At 42.4% G+C, this 15,599-nt stretch overlaps 1 protein-coding gene across 4 annotated transcripts; it reads right to left on the bottom strand.

Annotated features, from left to right (window-relative positions):
• Positions 1-827: 827 nt before the first annotated feature.
• Positions 828-15,261, bottom strand: NXF3 (nuclear RNA export factor 3). 4 transcript variants are annotated; one of them, XM_084790296.1, is made up of 21 exons: positions 15,146-15,261; positions 11,304-11,475; positions 10,976-11,129; positions 8,606-8,689; positions 8,396-8,500; positions 8,205-8,282; positions 8,014-8,083; positions 7,775-7,863; positions 7,547-7,654; positions 7,265-7,374; positions 5,855-5,891; positions 5,458-5,526; positions 5,333-5,388; positions 5,088-5,195; positions 4,902-4,960; positions 4,560-4,675; positions 4,414-4,456; positions 3,720-3,801; positions 2,716-2,889; positions 2,121-2,181; positions 828-2,017 (listed from the first exon to the last, which is right to left on the bottom strand). In XM_084790296.1, the coding sequence occupies exons 2-21, from the start codon at positions 11,438-11,440 to the stop codon at positions 1,964-1,966; spliced, it is 1,794 nt and encodes a 597-aa protein (XP_084646422.1). In that variant the 5' UTR covers positions 11,441-11,475; positions 15,146-15,261; the 3' UTR covers positions 828-1,963. The 4 variants fall into 4 exon arrangements, with proteins under 4 accessions (XP_084646422.1, XP_084646421.1, XP_084646423.1 ...); XM_084790295.1 differs by having other exon boundaries at positions 15,125-15,259; XM_084790297.1 differs by having other exon boundaries at positions 11,304-11,468; positions 15,125-15,248.
• Between the last annotated feature and the right edge of the window lie 338 nt (positions 15,262-15,599).

Raw genomic sequence — 15,599 nt, 5'->3', positions numbered from 1 at the left:
AGGTTTATGGGTGAGTTGGTGTCTCCTTCCCTCCACTGGAAGTCCCACCTAGCTATAGGAAGTGTTGACTTCAGGCTCCTTAACACCCCACCCCTGCTGCTAGGAGTATCACTAGGGTCACCCCCATAGACTCCCCTACCCCAGAGATGCCGCTTCACCAATTTCTGATATCCATTCTCTCTCCCAGTCCTCTCCCCCACCCCCACCCCCGATCTCCCCACATCTGATCCCCATCCCCATTGCCCGCCCCACCCACTCCCCTACCCAGTTCCCTCTTTTTATTTACTTCAAATAGAAAGAAACGCATTGAGTTAAGAGAGGGAATTTTAAAAAAGCTTGACATTTACAATAAAATGATTACAACTGGAGATCACTGTGTTAAGTGAAATAGGTACTATATGTTCCCTTTTATATGTGGGTCATAGCTTTTGTGTGTGGGGAGGTCATCAAACTGGCAATGGGACGAGAGGAGAAAAGGATATTGAGGAAGAGGTGGAGCACTATAAAACATTTGCGACGTGAAATAAAAATGAGATAACTAGGGGTGGAAAGATCCAAGTGGTTAGAGAAGAGGATTCTATTAAGAACCCGTTTGTAAACGCTATAATGAAACCTAATTATGCTAATTAAAAGCTTTTAAAAAGATAAATTTACAAGGTGCATATGGTCTTTTTAAGACTTTGGTTTTGAACTTATGACCTCTGGATTATGAGAAAACAAATTTTTGTATATTTAAACCACCCAAGGCACCCAAATAAAGATACACACTCATGTATGCATACACATAGACACACAAATGTTCTTTTTCCTTAAAGTAATAATCTTTATTTTCCTTTTCTAGATTATTTCAATGTTTGTGGCAACTTTTGTACTTTTAGATGTTGAACATATTTTCACAAGTTTCCCGGATATTATTGCTGTCAATAAAAATATTGTTAATAATAATTTCTTTACTCTTATTTCTTTCTATACCAAGGATTTTTATAGTAAGACATACATATACAGGGATTATTTTTCTTCACAGGCTTTTATGTGGCCTTTAATGATACTTTCTAGCTATTATGCTGGCAGGAATTTTGAATTTTGAATCAATTTGCATGGCTAAGAAAGAATATTGCTATCTGCATGAAATATTAGGCACATAGGACTCAGTTTTAACAGGGTGAGAGAGTATGCTTAACCTATGGAACTATATCGTGTACAGGAGCAGAACTGTTCTCTAAGATAGGGTCTAAGACTTCAATCTCTACAACAATCCTTCCTTGGAGGGCCTCATTCTTTAACACAGTCTTCCTCCAGTGCATTTGGAAGAGGTTTAACATAACTGTCAACATCAACAGTATCTTCTGAAAATGACACAGTTATTGTAATCTTATAGCAACTGAGATTGCCTCCATTGGGCCTGCACAAGGCTAGGCCTCTCATTAGTCAACCACTGAATGGAGGTCCTATCCCTCTCTCCTAGTATAATTGGCTACTTAAGGATTCTAGGGGAAAGGCAGTCATTATCTTTATGTATTCACAGGTAAGCCCAGTGGACAGTTCTAAACACTTGGTCATATACATAGCCCTGTTTATACTCGGTGGGTCACAATGCAAAACAAAAGACATAAGTAGGAAGCCAGGATTTATAGGGAAGAGGGAGTGGGAGTGTTGGCAGGGGTAGGAAGGCGGTCTGACAGGGTGAGGGGTGAGAGTAACCAGAATATATTACAAAAACACGAAATGCTCAACACACTTAATAAAGTTTATAATAAAAGAAAATATAAGAAAGGAGGGTCCTCAAATATGTGGCAAATACACAAAATGAGAGTTAGCGTCACAGGATGAGCTTTGGCTTCGAGGATGAAACTAGATATCCCAGCTTATTTCCATGGGAATGATTGTGCTAGAACAAAAAGCTCAGCAGAGCTTTGACAAAACACATAGTGACACCCAGGCATTTCCTCTTGCTGTGATGTTCTTAGGATCCTAGACCTGACTGGGTGAAGGTGTCCTCTGGGACTGTGTCCTTTACCTGGAGGGAGTAGAGGAGGCAATTAGGAGACCAGCAGATACATGACTACTAGCACCATTTCCAGGCCACCTGGCCTTTTCTCACTTGAGTTCCCAAACATCACCTTGAGCAAAGCGAAGCTTTGTATAGCTCTGTTGTAATTCCACTGGTCATCAGTAAGGCACCTGTGATAGAGGTTGAACAGAAAGCATTCATTAAGACAGAAAAAAAGATTCACTGGGGCTGGAGAGATGGCTCAGAGGTTAAGAGCACTGGCTGCTCTTTCCAAAAGTCCTGAGTTCAATTCCCAGCAACCACATGATGCCTCACAACCACCTGTAATGAGATCTGGTGCCCTCTTCTGGCGGGCAGGAGTACATGCAGGCAAAATCCTCTAAAGAAGAAAAGATTCACTGATAGCACAAAAGCATTTCCTGACCTATGTGTCAGAAACATGCTCTACATATATTTCAAGATATTCAACAAAATGGCCTTTGTGCCATAATATGAGCAAATTCCTGAAAGTCCAAATGTCTCTCATTAAATGAACAGAGTACATGGATTTCAGGCAATGATAAAATAGTTATTTAAAATAGTTCACTTACTGTTTACTAAGAAGAAACTCTTCAGTAAGACAGTGGATGAAATAAAGCCTGTATGCTCCCATAACTCACCTACTCCTACCTTAGCCCACATCACCGTGTGCACCCAACACTCACTTCTGAGACCTCTCAACATTCCCTCCAGACTGTGTATAGAATGTTTTCACCATCTCCTGTTGATCTTGAGAGAGGGAAGGCAAATAGCTGGAGGAAGATGCAGCCACAGGCATGGAGGCACTGGGAAACCCTTGGTCATCCTTCACAAGCAGCTTGTCATTGATGATACAAAGCCTGGATGGAAAACATTCCCCGAGATGGATGAACAACATAGACAAAAAGATAATTCCCAATAACACTCATGCAACACTGTTCAGCAACAGTAACTGTTCTGATAGTCATGCTCTCCCTGCTTTTCTTTCCTGCTTATCTACAAGCACACTGGTGGAGACTGTCTACATCATTAGAATGGCAGGTTTAGCTTTAATTAAGGAATGGTTGAGCCGGACGGAGGTGGCATATGCCTATAAGCCCAGCACTTGGGAGACAGAGGCAGGGGGATCTCTAAGTTAAAGATCAGCCTGGTCTATAGAGGACAGCCAGGACGACACAGTGAAACCCTGTCTCAAAAGAGCTGAGGTGGGGAGGGAGGGAGGGAGGGAGAGAGACAGAGACAGAGACACAGAGAAAGAGAGACAAAGAGACAGACAGACAGACAGACAGACAGACAGACACACACACACACACACACACACACACACACAGAGAGAGAGAGAGAGAGAGAGAGAGAGAGAGAGAGAGAGAGAGAGAGAGAACTTTTATGTTCTCATCTAGCTTTTTATCAGCTAAAAAGAGTGGACAGTAGAATCAACATTTTTAGAAGAAAGTTACAAAGGGGCACTGTGACTTGACCAATTTCACAGAACAAGTGAGTACTACGGCAATAAAGAGCCTAGTAGTCTGACCCCGAAGTCTACACTGTTCACCACTACACTAGCCTACTCCTTGAATCTACCTGTTGACCTTCCACAATATTGATAATACACCAAGAACTGCACTACCACATTGTCACACAGCTGGCCTCTGGATGGGATGAAAGTGCCCATCTACAACACAGCACTTACTCTGAATTGTTGCCATAATTAGCAATGAAGGTCCGAGTGAAAGCATGAACACATCCTTCAGAGTTGCCGTCCACTTCGAGGACTAGAAACAGTAAAACACCTTTACAGTTACACATGTTTTGCACTGTCCTAGAACATTCCTCAGCCACGCCCTTATGCTAAAAGGGCGCAGGACCAGTCAACTATTGTCTTGGAGTCAAGGGTCTGTGGTGTGAATGAGGAGGGGGGGATCCAACAAGGAGAATAATCCACTCCTATTGCTGGATCTCCTGACGCGTTCTGGACCCTGTGAAAAATAACTTCTGGTGCTCACTTGGGCTCTGTTTCACATCTGTCTTGGAGGGGGGGGCATCAATTGTCACCATTTGCAAATGGGGAAATGCAGAGGTTAAGCAACTGGCCCCAAGTCACAGAGTCAAGGATCTGGAACGAGAGCCCACAAACCCTCCAGCCCATGTGCCCTCCCTCATCCCACAGCTGCGGAGCAGACAGGCAGAGACCTCACTTGGTCAGACCTGGATGGTCTGTGGCCAGGGTGGGTGCTGTGGGTAGGAGGGCACAAGGGAGGAGGAGAAGAAGAGGCGTGCAATGAGGGGGGCAGAGGGAGGGGGAGAGGGGGAGTAAGTTCTCAGAGATGCACATCCAGGTAAGGAAGCAAGAAGGGATCTGGAGAGGAGGTTGTGCAGACACTCACCTTCCTTGAACATCCCATTAACAGAGAAGCAGAGTGTTGTCTCCTGAAAGGGAAACAAGTCATGAGCTCAGGGTCCTGTGTAACTTTGTACTCACCATCAGCTTTCTAAGTATGTGATGGACCCCATGGAAGGAGCAGGTGCTTACTGTCTGGAAACATATGTCCACCACGAAGGAGGTGAGGTCATGCTGAGTTTTGGGCAATGTACGAAGAAAGTGAATAATATCACATTTCTTGTGCTTCAACAGCTGCCTCCGCATATCTGTAAAGGAGGCGACAGAAAGATGTGTGTTCTTCGGGTTGTACATGCTTTATACACTCACCCAGCATTTCCCAGTCAGAGTCCAGGAACAGACAGCTATTGGTTCGGAGTCAAGAGAACGTGGCAGGAATGGCGAGGGCAACACCAGGAACCATAAGCTCTGGCATCTATGATTGTGCCTTCTATCCCTCTTTATGCTTCCCAGCCTTACCCATCACACACTTACTAGGATCCTTGAGAATCTTCATATTTCTGCTATACTTGACGTACTCGCACAAGCGGCTCCTAGAAGAAAAGAAGGGAACAGACGTGGTTGTCCAGCCAGTGTGATGGTTCCGGGGAATTGCCTGCATCTGCTGGAGAACAGAGTGCAGTGCTCTAGGTCAGAGTTTGAGCGGATTATGCTACTCACCTGGTTGAGTGCACGGAACTGAAGAGGGCAGTCAATGAGAAGCAAGCCTCGGCATGGTAAGCCCCGAGGAGCCCCTGTCGATCTCCATTGTCATAGATGAAGTAATAACTGTTGAGGGAGGTGATGGGACAGTCTCATTGGTTTGGGCCCCAAATGACATTTCCAAGTTTCATCAACTAGAGCTATAAATGTATAGCCTCACCTCCCCCGTTGCTCCCCATTTTCCGATTCCCAGAGGTACTTACTGCTGCAGGAACTGTAGGACCAGACTCTTTACAGCATCAGATCCATAGAAACCTCCCTGTAATAAAGCGAGTAGGATGTAGGTGCTGACCCACTCTTACCTACCAAGTAAAACCTCTCTGCTCACCTTGCATGTTGGTAAGGCCTTACAGTCTTCAAGGCCGCTGAGAGTTGCTTTAGGCGATTCCTGTCCACCCTGAGGGAGGCAAGGGAATGAATGCAGAGTCTGAAGGTGATGCTGGATGATGAAGGAAAGGAATGGGCTTCCAGACAGGGTGAGATCAGAGGGGAGGTCTGAAAAGGGCCCTGGAAATATCACTGGAAGGAGTGCAGTTGGCATCATGACTTGCCTTTGGCAAGTTCCCCTATGAATCTAACTTTGGCAAGTTCTCCCTATCCCTTTGAGGCTGAAGGGGCAGCTCCAAAAAGTTTAACTTGAGCAAGACCTATCAGGCTTGGGGAGCAGGTGGGATGTAGTGTCAGTCCCAGTTAGAGAAATCAATAAGCAAGGAACACACACTTACCAGGCTTAATAACTTGGGAAACAATTCCAGAATTGAACTACCAAACAAAAAAGGAACCTGATTAAGAATTATGCAGAATACATGTGTATACAAACATTATATGGCATCCCATTAATATATGTTAGATAACATTTTTTGCTTAATACATTAATGTTTATGCATCCATCCATCTGGTGACATATAAATATAGGAACACAGATAAAGCTATACAAATATAATTGAAGGAAAAATATCCTTCTTGGGGAATGACCTAAAAGAAAGAGGTTTGTCTTTCCCCCCACTGCTGTGCCCTCTCTTCTTCTTATTGGGTAACTCCTACACACACTGCTCTAATCCCTTTCTCCAGGTCCACATCACAAGAAGCCTCATTGGAGGAGCCAGGCTCCAAGGACTCTTTTCCCTTCCTTAGAGTCCCCACTGAAAGCTTTGCAGTGAGCAAGGTGTGAGATGGGAGCCCAGGACTCTGACATCATTCTAGAGATTGTGAGGCAGGGAGGTAGCATGGCTCAGGACTCAGGGGGATAGTGATGGAAAGGGAATGAAAGGAGAGGAAGGAGATCCGGAGGAGACAGAACACAGTAGAAGCAAAGGACAAAGAGGAAGCCACACAAAGGGAATGGGAGATGATATGTCTGGCCTGGTGCTGAAGGTCAGAGGTCACAGGTAACAAAGGAGCAAATGCTCCTCTGTGGCAGTCCTTTCCTTCACTTGGGACCAGGAAGGAAGGCAAAGACTTTATAATATTGGGTACCACTGAATGGAGGATCATATTTTTCTTCCTATGTTGGGCTCACTCTTTGAGAGAAGGAGACATTCCCTAGAAGCAGCTGCCTCTTATTGTCACTATGTTCTCTCCTGGAGGACCCTTCTACATGTACATGTCTCAGTGGGGGTCTAACTCAGGGAATCAATTTGCTTATCTCAGGCTATGCAGGGATCCTATTTTATATTAGGTAGCATTATGAGCAATGTAGGTCAGTAGATTGGTAGATAAAAAAGAAAGAAAGGAAGCTCTCTGCTCCTTGCCATCAGCCCACTTCTACATCTGTGATTTGGAGAAACTATGTTTCCCTTCAAAGAGATAAGCAGTGACCTAGAGTTACCATCATGCAGAAACCCAGCCTCCTCCTAGGGTAACAGAGCCTTCAGGGCAGCCTGGGACAGATGAAAGGACTTTATAGGAGTAAGAAAAAGGGAGCTCCCATTAGGCAAGGAGAGGATTCTGGTGCCATCTTTCTGAGACACAGGAGTGCAGGCTGCTATAGGCTAAGTGCTCAGACAGGACTCCAACCCCAGATTAAGCAAAAGGAAGGGAAGGTCGGGAGGAAAGGAGGACTGTGGGGACAGCTAAAGATACAGACAGAGGGGAGGGTGAGGTCTGTGGTCCCCTCAGTTGGAGATACAACTGACTTTATGTTATTGGACTTATCCGGGATGGTAGTGTTCAGAGAGCTTTTGCCTGCATGTAGCTCTTCTGGATCCTGGCCTTGCCCCGCGGCCATCTCCCCTTCTGACTTCACCTGTAATTAGGGGAATAAATGCATGAATCAAGAGAAGCAAAGGAAAAGATTTCTAAACCCTTGGCTCTTTCCCTTGCTCCTTTACCAGTAAACCCACTGCCTATTCTTAACACTCTGATGTTCACTGCTACTTTCTCTCAAAGCAAAGATGTCACTCAGTATCATGCCTCACCTCATTATTATAGTCATCCAGCTTGTCAACAGCAGGGGTCATCGCCATCGAATCAAGCAAGCCAAATAGCTGATAGGATTTGTTATAACACTGGTTCAAGGGAATAAGCTATGGTGACAGAAGAAAATAAAGCGGATGATATAACAGGGAATACTTGAGACCAATCTAAGTGCTAGCTAATCTCTCCCAGTCTTGCTCTCAAAACCAGCAACAAGTGTAAGGTATTACCCGAGTCATGTCCTCTTTATGCATATTCAGGGAAGGCACCATATACCCTCCAGGAATCAGTGCCAAGTCAGTAGGATGGGTCATCACATCTTCAGGAGGCAAGAACAGATACTCAGAAGACTGAAAGTCACCCAGCTGGTACAATGCCAGCACCAACCCCTCCCTGATTTACAATTCCTAAATTCCCACCCCACCCAGACAGACCCTTCTTCCATCATTACTTACTACATCAGTCATACCTCGGCCAGTGGGGAGTCTCTGCATATTAAGAAATTGCTGAGAAGTAGCACACTGTTGGTTCATAGTCAGCTGCAAAATCACAGATCAAGTTCTGTGACTCTGAAGCTGAAGTGATAAAAAGGGGCAACAGATAGGGCAGGAAGAGATAGATCCAGCTGTGGGTATGCAAATTGTCTTAAGTTGACATTACCGTCATCGGATCCATCTTTTCTGACTTGTGCTTTTTCACCGAGTTGGGCTCACCACACGGGCTGATGAAGATTGATATCTGCGGTGAATGCATGAAAGTCTGTGTTGGCCTTGAGAGCTGAGAAGCCCCAGGACTGTAAAAGATATTGACCCTGGCTTGCAACTTGTCACAGTAACATTTTTGACACATACCTTATTATCACTCTCATCCAGAATCTTGTCACTGAGATTCTTCATTTGAAAGGCAATGTTGAAATTATCAACAAAAAAGTGGGCCTGCATATTTTCATAGTGAAACTACATGGATAAGGGTGAGAGAAATAGAAAATAGGCATGTGTTATGGTCAGTAGAGCCACTCATCTGTCCAGTTTCCTCTTGTCCTCCATCATGTCATCTCTTACCTCCACTGGACTGAAAGGGGTGCTGCACTGGCTCTGAATCAAACTCAGCAGCCATTTCTTATCATACTGTATGCCAAAGGGAATCTAGGGTCAAACATGGAAAAAAAGGGTGGGAGAGAAGATTGGCAAATTGGAATTTAAAGTTAGACTTACAACAGAACAAAGCGACAGCCTACAGACTGGGAAAAGATCTTCACCAACCCTATATCTGACAAAGGTCTAATATCCCAAATACATAAAGAACTCAAGAAATTAAACATCACCAAACCAAATAACCCAAGTGAGAAATGGGGCTCAGAACTAAACAGAGAATTCTCAACAGAGGAATATCGAATGGCTGAGAAACACTTAAAGAAATGCTCAAGGTCTTTAGTCATCAGAGAAATGCAAATCAAAACAACTCTGAGATCCATCTTACACCCATCAGAATGGCTAAGATAAAAAACTCAAGCGACACCCCATGCTGGCGAGGGTGTGGAGAGAGAGAACACGCCTTCATTGCTGGTGGGAATGCAAACTAGTACAGCCACTTTGGAAATCTATCTGGTGCTATCTCAGAAAAATGGGAATAGGGCTTCCTCAAGACCCAGCTATTCCACTCCTTGGAATATACCCAGAAGATGCTCCAGCACACAACAAGGACATTTGCTCAACCATGTTCATAGCAGCCTTATTCATAATATCCAGAACCTGGAAACAGCCTAAGTGTCTCTCCGTAGAAGAATGGATAAAGAAACTGTGGCACATTTACACTATGGAATACTACTCAGCTATTAAAAACAAGGAATTCTAGGAATTTTTGGACAAATGGATTGAACTAGAAATTATCATAATGAGTGAGTTAACCCAGAAGCAGAAAGACTCAAATGGTATATACTCACTTATATCTAGGCACTAGCCCAAGGGACATGTCCCATGAAAGTCTTCACTTAACCAGGAAAGTGGGACAGAGGGGAAAACTTCCTACTGGGACTCTAGGTGAGAGAAGCATGGGAGAATGGGGAAATAGAAGGATCCAGAGTGTCCTAGAAACCTACAAGTAGAACATTATGATGGACAGATCTGGGCCCAGGGGTCCTGCTCAAACTATGGCACCAGCCAAGGACAATACGTGCAATAAACTTCGAAGCCCTACCCAGATCTAGCCAATGGACAGGACATTCTCCACAGTTGAGTGGAGAGTGGGGACTGACTTTCACATGAACTCTGGTGCCCCATATTTGGCCACATCCCCTGGAGAGGGAGGCCTGGTGGCACTCAGAGGAAGGACAGCAGGCTACCAAGAAGAGACTTGATACCCTATGAGCATATACAGGGGGAGGAGGTCCCCCTCAGTCACAGACATAGGGGAGGGGAATAGGGGGAAAGCGAGAGGGAGGGAGGAATGGGAGGATACAAGGGATGGGGTAACAATTGAGATGTAATATGAATAAATTAATAAAATATATTTAAAAAATAAAGTTAGACTTAATCAGACAAAAGTGCTCATGCCATAGCATACTACATGAACCTGTTTACATAAAAATCTAGAAAATGTAAACAAATCTATTGTGGTAGAAAACTAACAAAGAGTTATTTGAAAAATAACATGGGGCTGGAAAGAGTGGAAGAGAGCAGTTATAATGGGAGACAAGGGCCCTCAATGTGTTTGACAGACATGTTGTCTAATGGTTTAGAGATGTGCAGCCAAGTATTATTAAGTTGCATACTTTGAATGCATGTGACTTATTATCTGTTCATTTTGCTTAAAGAACACCATAAAAATAAGAAGATCCAAGCATATTTTTCAAGCTTTAAAGCAATATCTAAAGATGGAACAAATTTCACTATTTCTTTTATATCACCTGGAGATTTCCCAGATCTCCTTTCCTTTCATCAGGTAGTGTCCTTCAATAATAAACTCCATATATGTAAATAAACTTCTTAAGTTTTAATTAATTAACTTCTTTTTTATTATTTCCCTGATTTTTGAGATTATAATATAAGTTCATTTATAAAGCCATAACAGATCTTACCTATGGCAGACCTAGCTTTCTTTTTTAACAAGGACCCCAAAGATACTTTTAACAACAACCTCCCCCAATGCATACACATAGTTTTAGCAAAAGTGAAGCTTCTAGTGTGTAGAGTTGTTATATCTTAGCATTGACTTATTGCTTTGCTTTTGCACAACCTCCTGACTTCTCCCTACAGTCACCCAGATCTCTTTATATTCCCTCTCTGATTTCCCCTTTGATTGATATAGGTTGTGGACTCCTCTGTCAACTCTTCTGCATCCAGAAAAGCACCTAACGACTCTACACAAGTCCAAGACAATTCCTCCGGATCTCCTTCTTTTGAATATTAGATACATTCTACTGGGGCACTTACTGTGACCTTGAACCAGTTCTCTGAGATCTCATCTTGCTTGTCCCTCTCCATTTTTCTCTCTGGAGGTTTTGGTCCTCCCTCCATGTAACCATGCATTTGGTTTCGTCTATGTAAGTGGATTCTCTGATGTCGGGATGGAATACCATATGGAGTGCTGAAGGAAAATGGAGGAGGGGGAAAGTAGTTCATATATAGTTAGAAATTCTCCAATAGACCATTTGCCCTACTGTATCAGGCCTACAAAATGGCTGTTCAACCACTTGGAGATATAAACAACATACATAATTAACAGGTTTGTATACTTCAGCCATGCTGACTGGTCACTTACTATCTTCTTCGAGTATTCATGGGAGAATTACTTGTTGACGGCTCTTCATCTTGCTGTTGATACAATGAAGTACGCATTGTGTCACTGATGTGCTCAGTTGAGATGAGAAATCTTCGGAAAATACGCCGGCATCTCATTCGTCCTTGAAAGGGAACTGTCTGGGAACTGTGCCCTTAAATTAAAATCAATATATCAACATATAATTAAAAAAAGTCCTGTAAAAATATAGTGATTAATGAAGATTGTTATTTGTTATAAGCCCTAAATCAGTAAGAGTGTGAAAAATATTAAAAGATTTCACCGTGCTTCCACTTCTTGGGAGATGAGAGGCAGAGAGCATTCACAGCTAAGAAGAAAACAAACACAGTGGTAAAGTTTGGAGCTGAATAATTGGTCTGTGATTTACTAACCATCTTGCCCTTCTCAGGCTAAGTGATCTGAGACAAATTATGTTTTGTTCCTCAATCTTGATTCTCTTCTGTTTGAAGAATAATAAAAATTACCTTGGAAGGGTTTGTTTTTTTAATGGTTCAAGGATCAAAGGCAAACTCCCTGCCTGAAAGAAGACCTAGACAAGTGATGCATAAAGCAGAACCAAATATAGAGATTGTGTCTTGCACATATATTGTCATGAAGACTGGAAAGAAAAGAAGGGAAGAAAAATTTAAATATATGGTAAATGTATTTAACAGATCTTAGATGAGAAGTTTCCAAAATTTAAAAAGCATTAGGTTTAAATAGAACATTAATAGAAGAAATGTGCACATTGGTAAAAAGCACACATCCCCAGCAGTTTAGAGGATGTGTTGTTCTTGTGGAAGACAGGAGTTCGGTTCCCAGCACCCACATGGTAGGTCGTAGCCATCTGTAACTCCAGTTCCAGGGGATCTGATGTCTTCTCCTGACCTCCTCAAGAACCAGGCATGTGTATGGTGTCCATGCATGCATACAAGCAAAACACTCATACACATAAAATAAAATAAATCTTTCAACGTTAAACCAAACAGAAACAGGCAGGGGAGATGGCTCAGAAGGTAGAGGGCTTGCCACCTAACCTGGCAACTGGAGTTCAATTCCCTAGACCAATATTATGGAGGAAGAAAACTGTTTTCCACAAGTTGGCCCGAGACCACCAAATGTGCACCCACACAACTACAGTGAATGAATGTTTAAAAACAGAAATATCAGAAAGTACAGATATGATCAAAAGAAAAAACCAGAAACATCTCTTTGGAGTCTAGCAGCACACACATAATAGCAGCCCCTAGAAGGCAGAGAAAAGATTACCACAAGTTCAAGGTCAAGCTGGCCTACATACAATCATCTGTTTAGTAAAGGAAAGTCAATGATGAAATAAATTTGTACTCATGTCTGAGTACTTGCTTTATAATACAATACTTCTTCTGGGACATACACGCATATTTTTAATATATATTGCAATGAAGACTAGAAAAAGAAAAGGAAAATATTAGAGGGGCTGTGGTAAGCATATCTCATATATAATGAAAATACATGACAAATCAGGTGAGGGTAAATAGAATCATAATGTTGCAATGTTTATGTATTGTCTGAGGACAGGTAAAAGTAAATGTATAGCAAAAGAGTATATTTGGACCAAATTTTACCTATTTCATTAAAAGTAAGTTAAATATGCCAAATTGAAGGGTAATCAGAGTCTGATTACATTTTTAAAAAAAATCATCAGCCAGATATGTTGGAATATGTCTGAAATTCACGGGAGGCCGGATAGTCAGGAATGCAAGCCCAGCTTTAGTTACTTAACGAGCTCAAGGCCAGCCTGGTCTACATAGCAAGATTCCCATCTGAGAACAGATAAAAGAAAGGATTCTGTCGAGTGTTCTTTTAAACACATGAAATTTAATTATGTATAAAAGTTTTAAATAAAAAGGCAAAATATTCTCACTTATATGTGGATACTTAAAAGGTAAAACTCATACAAATATAGAGTATGATGTGATTACCTGAGATTAGAGGCTGGAGAAGGAGAGATGAATAAAGAATAATTCATGTGTACAAGATAGGATGTCCATTAGAATAGGAGTAGCTTCTAATGTTATTTTCTTAAGATATGTGTGTATGTGTGTGTGTGTGCGTGTGTTTTTATGTATCTGTCTGTCTATGTGAATATATCCACACATGTGTGTGCAGGCACTTCAGTGAGTTCACAGAGGCCTGAAAGGGGCATTTGGACCCTCAGATTTGGAATTACTATTGTTTGCAGGAAGCCTATCTTGTTACATGAATGTTAGGACTGGAACACCATTTCCCATGATTGCTCTGCAAGTATTCTTACCCACTGAGCCATGTCTCTAGTCCCAATTTCTAATGAGCGACTACACATTAGAGTAGCTATAGTTAATAATTATTATATATATATATGTGTTTAAAATAATAAAATACATATCATATTTGTACTATTGAACTTATAGGTTTGTATTGAAAAAAGAAAAAGTACGTTTTAAAGAAAGAAGTTCTATGGGATGAGGGTGTAGCTCCTCCCTCATATGCACAAGGCTCTAGGTTCCGGGACCAGTACTACATAGACTAGGAGCAATGGCACTCGCTTATAACCTCAGCATTCAGAAAATGGAGGCCAAGGAGGCAGAAGTTCAAGGTTGTCTTTGCCCTCAGAAAAAATTCAAGTTCAGCTGAGGTTACATGAAACACTGTTTCAAACGGGAGGAGAAGGAGAGAGGTATGAAATAGTACAAGAAACAACATTTCATAGTGATAAAAGATTCATTTAAGAGCCAGGCATGGTGGGGCATACCTCTAATCTCAAAACTCAGGGAGGCTGAGGAAGGTGGATTTTTGTGAGTTCAAGGCCATCCTGGTCTAGAGAAAAGTTCCAGGACAGCCAAGGCTACACAGAGAAGAAACCCTGTCTTGTGTATGTGTGTTGGGGGGGGGGGATTCAATTAAGCAAGAAGACAAGTTTTAAAATCTGCATGCATATCTTTATATAAAGAAAGAAAATTGACTGGAGGGGAAAATCAGTGGAAAATTACACCATTGGGGGAAATTTCAACATATTAAATAACAGATACATCTATCAGACAATAGTTCATCTGCATGAGAGAGATATGAACAGTATGAGAAACAAAGCGGGTGTGCTATCACATGCCTGGAGTCCTAGACATGTAGGAGGCTAAAGCCAAAGGATCACTTTAGGCCAGAAGCTCAAGGACAGCCTGAGATGTCATTCATATACATATGCATATGTAAAATATGGTGTTATATTATATATACATATGTAATGTACTTAATTGACCTGGAAGCCTCATACAAGCAAAACATTTCAGAAAAGTTCACAACATTGGCCATAAAGCAAGTATCTAGAAATTTCTATAAAGGATAATGCAATGCTCTGAATGACTGGGGTAGATTCAGTGCTCACAGTTGTTTCCTTGACGCTCTTCCAACACTAGTATGAATACAAAGAATATTAATTTCCACCAAACCATACTCTAAGTCCTATTTCATATTTCTCAAATCCCAGACCTGAAATAGCCTATATATAGCTCAAGTCTTTCTTTTCAACCAGGGGAGAAACAATGTCTCAGTTAAAGCTATGAGAAGGGCAGTTTTCTCTGAAGATACATGACAATCACCTCAATAGTCAACTGATCTTTGTCTTCTGGTGCGAGTGGACACTAAACAGCTTGGTGAGCCCTGCCACCCAACCTCCAGCCTGCCCCTGCCTAAAGAGGTCACCTAAGTGCCATATGAGAAGAAAAAAGGGGCACCATCACTCCTGCCCTACGAAAACCTGGGCAAACACCCCATGCTGACCAACTCACCCATGTTAGATCTTGAAATACCTGGTCACAGATGTCCTTAGTATGTTCTTCTAAGGAAAATCTGTGGGGTCTAGAGCTGAAAACCTGAAGAAAGCTGCTGAGAACGCTGAGAGCAGGCTCCAAACGTCAGCCACAAGATGGAAGTCCTTAGAGGAAGTTTCATCCAGTAGGGCAAGGAGAGGAGGGCCCTGGGGGCGGGCAGAGTAGACCAGCTTCCTGTTCTTGCTGCCAGCCAGTAAGATACCAGGGAGCTGTGTCTTACCAGTAAAACGCCCAGGGAGCTGTTTCAAATCGAGCCACTGCTACATCAGAAGCCAGCTAGAGCCTGAAAGCTTGGGACTCTACTTGTTGCTACAAATGTAGGGAACTTTGCATTCCCAGATCTCTACTGGTTACATTACACTGTGTTCTTCATTCTTTCAGTGTTCCCAGTGCCCACTGTGTACAAAGCACTACACTTCTGTACTACATCAGC

The sequence above is a fragment of the Acomys minous genome, assembly GCF_964271855.1.
Source record: "Acomys minous genome assembly, chromosome: 7".
Classification (NCBI taxonomy): Eukaryota; Metazoa; Chordata; class Mammalia; order Rodentia; family Muridae; genus Acomys; species Acomys minous.
The sequence above is the reverse complement of the archived record's forward strand: the minus strand, read 5'-3'. Positions and strand labels throughout refer to the sequence as shown.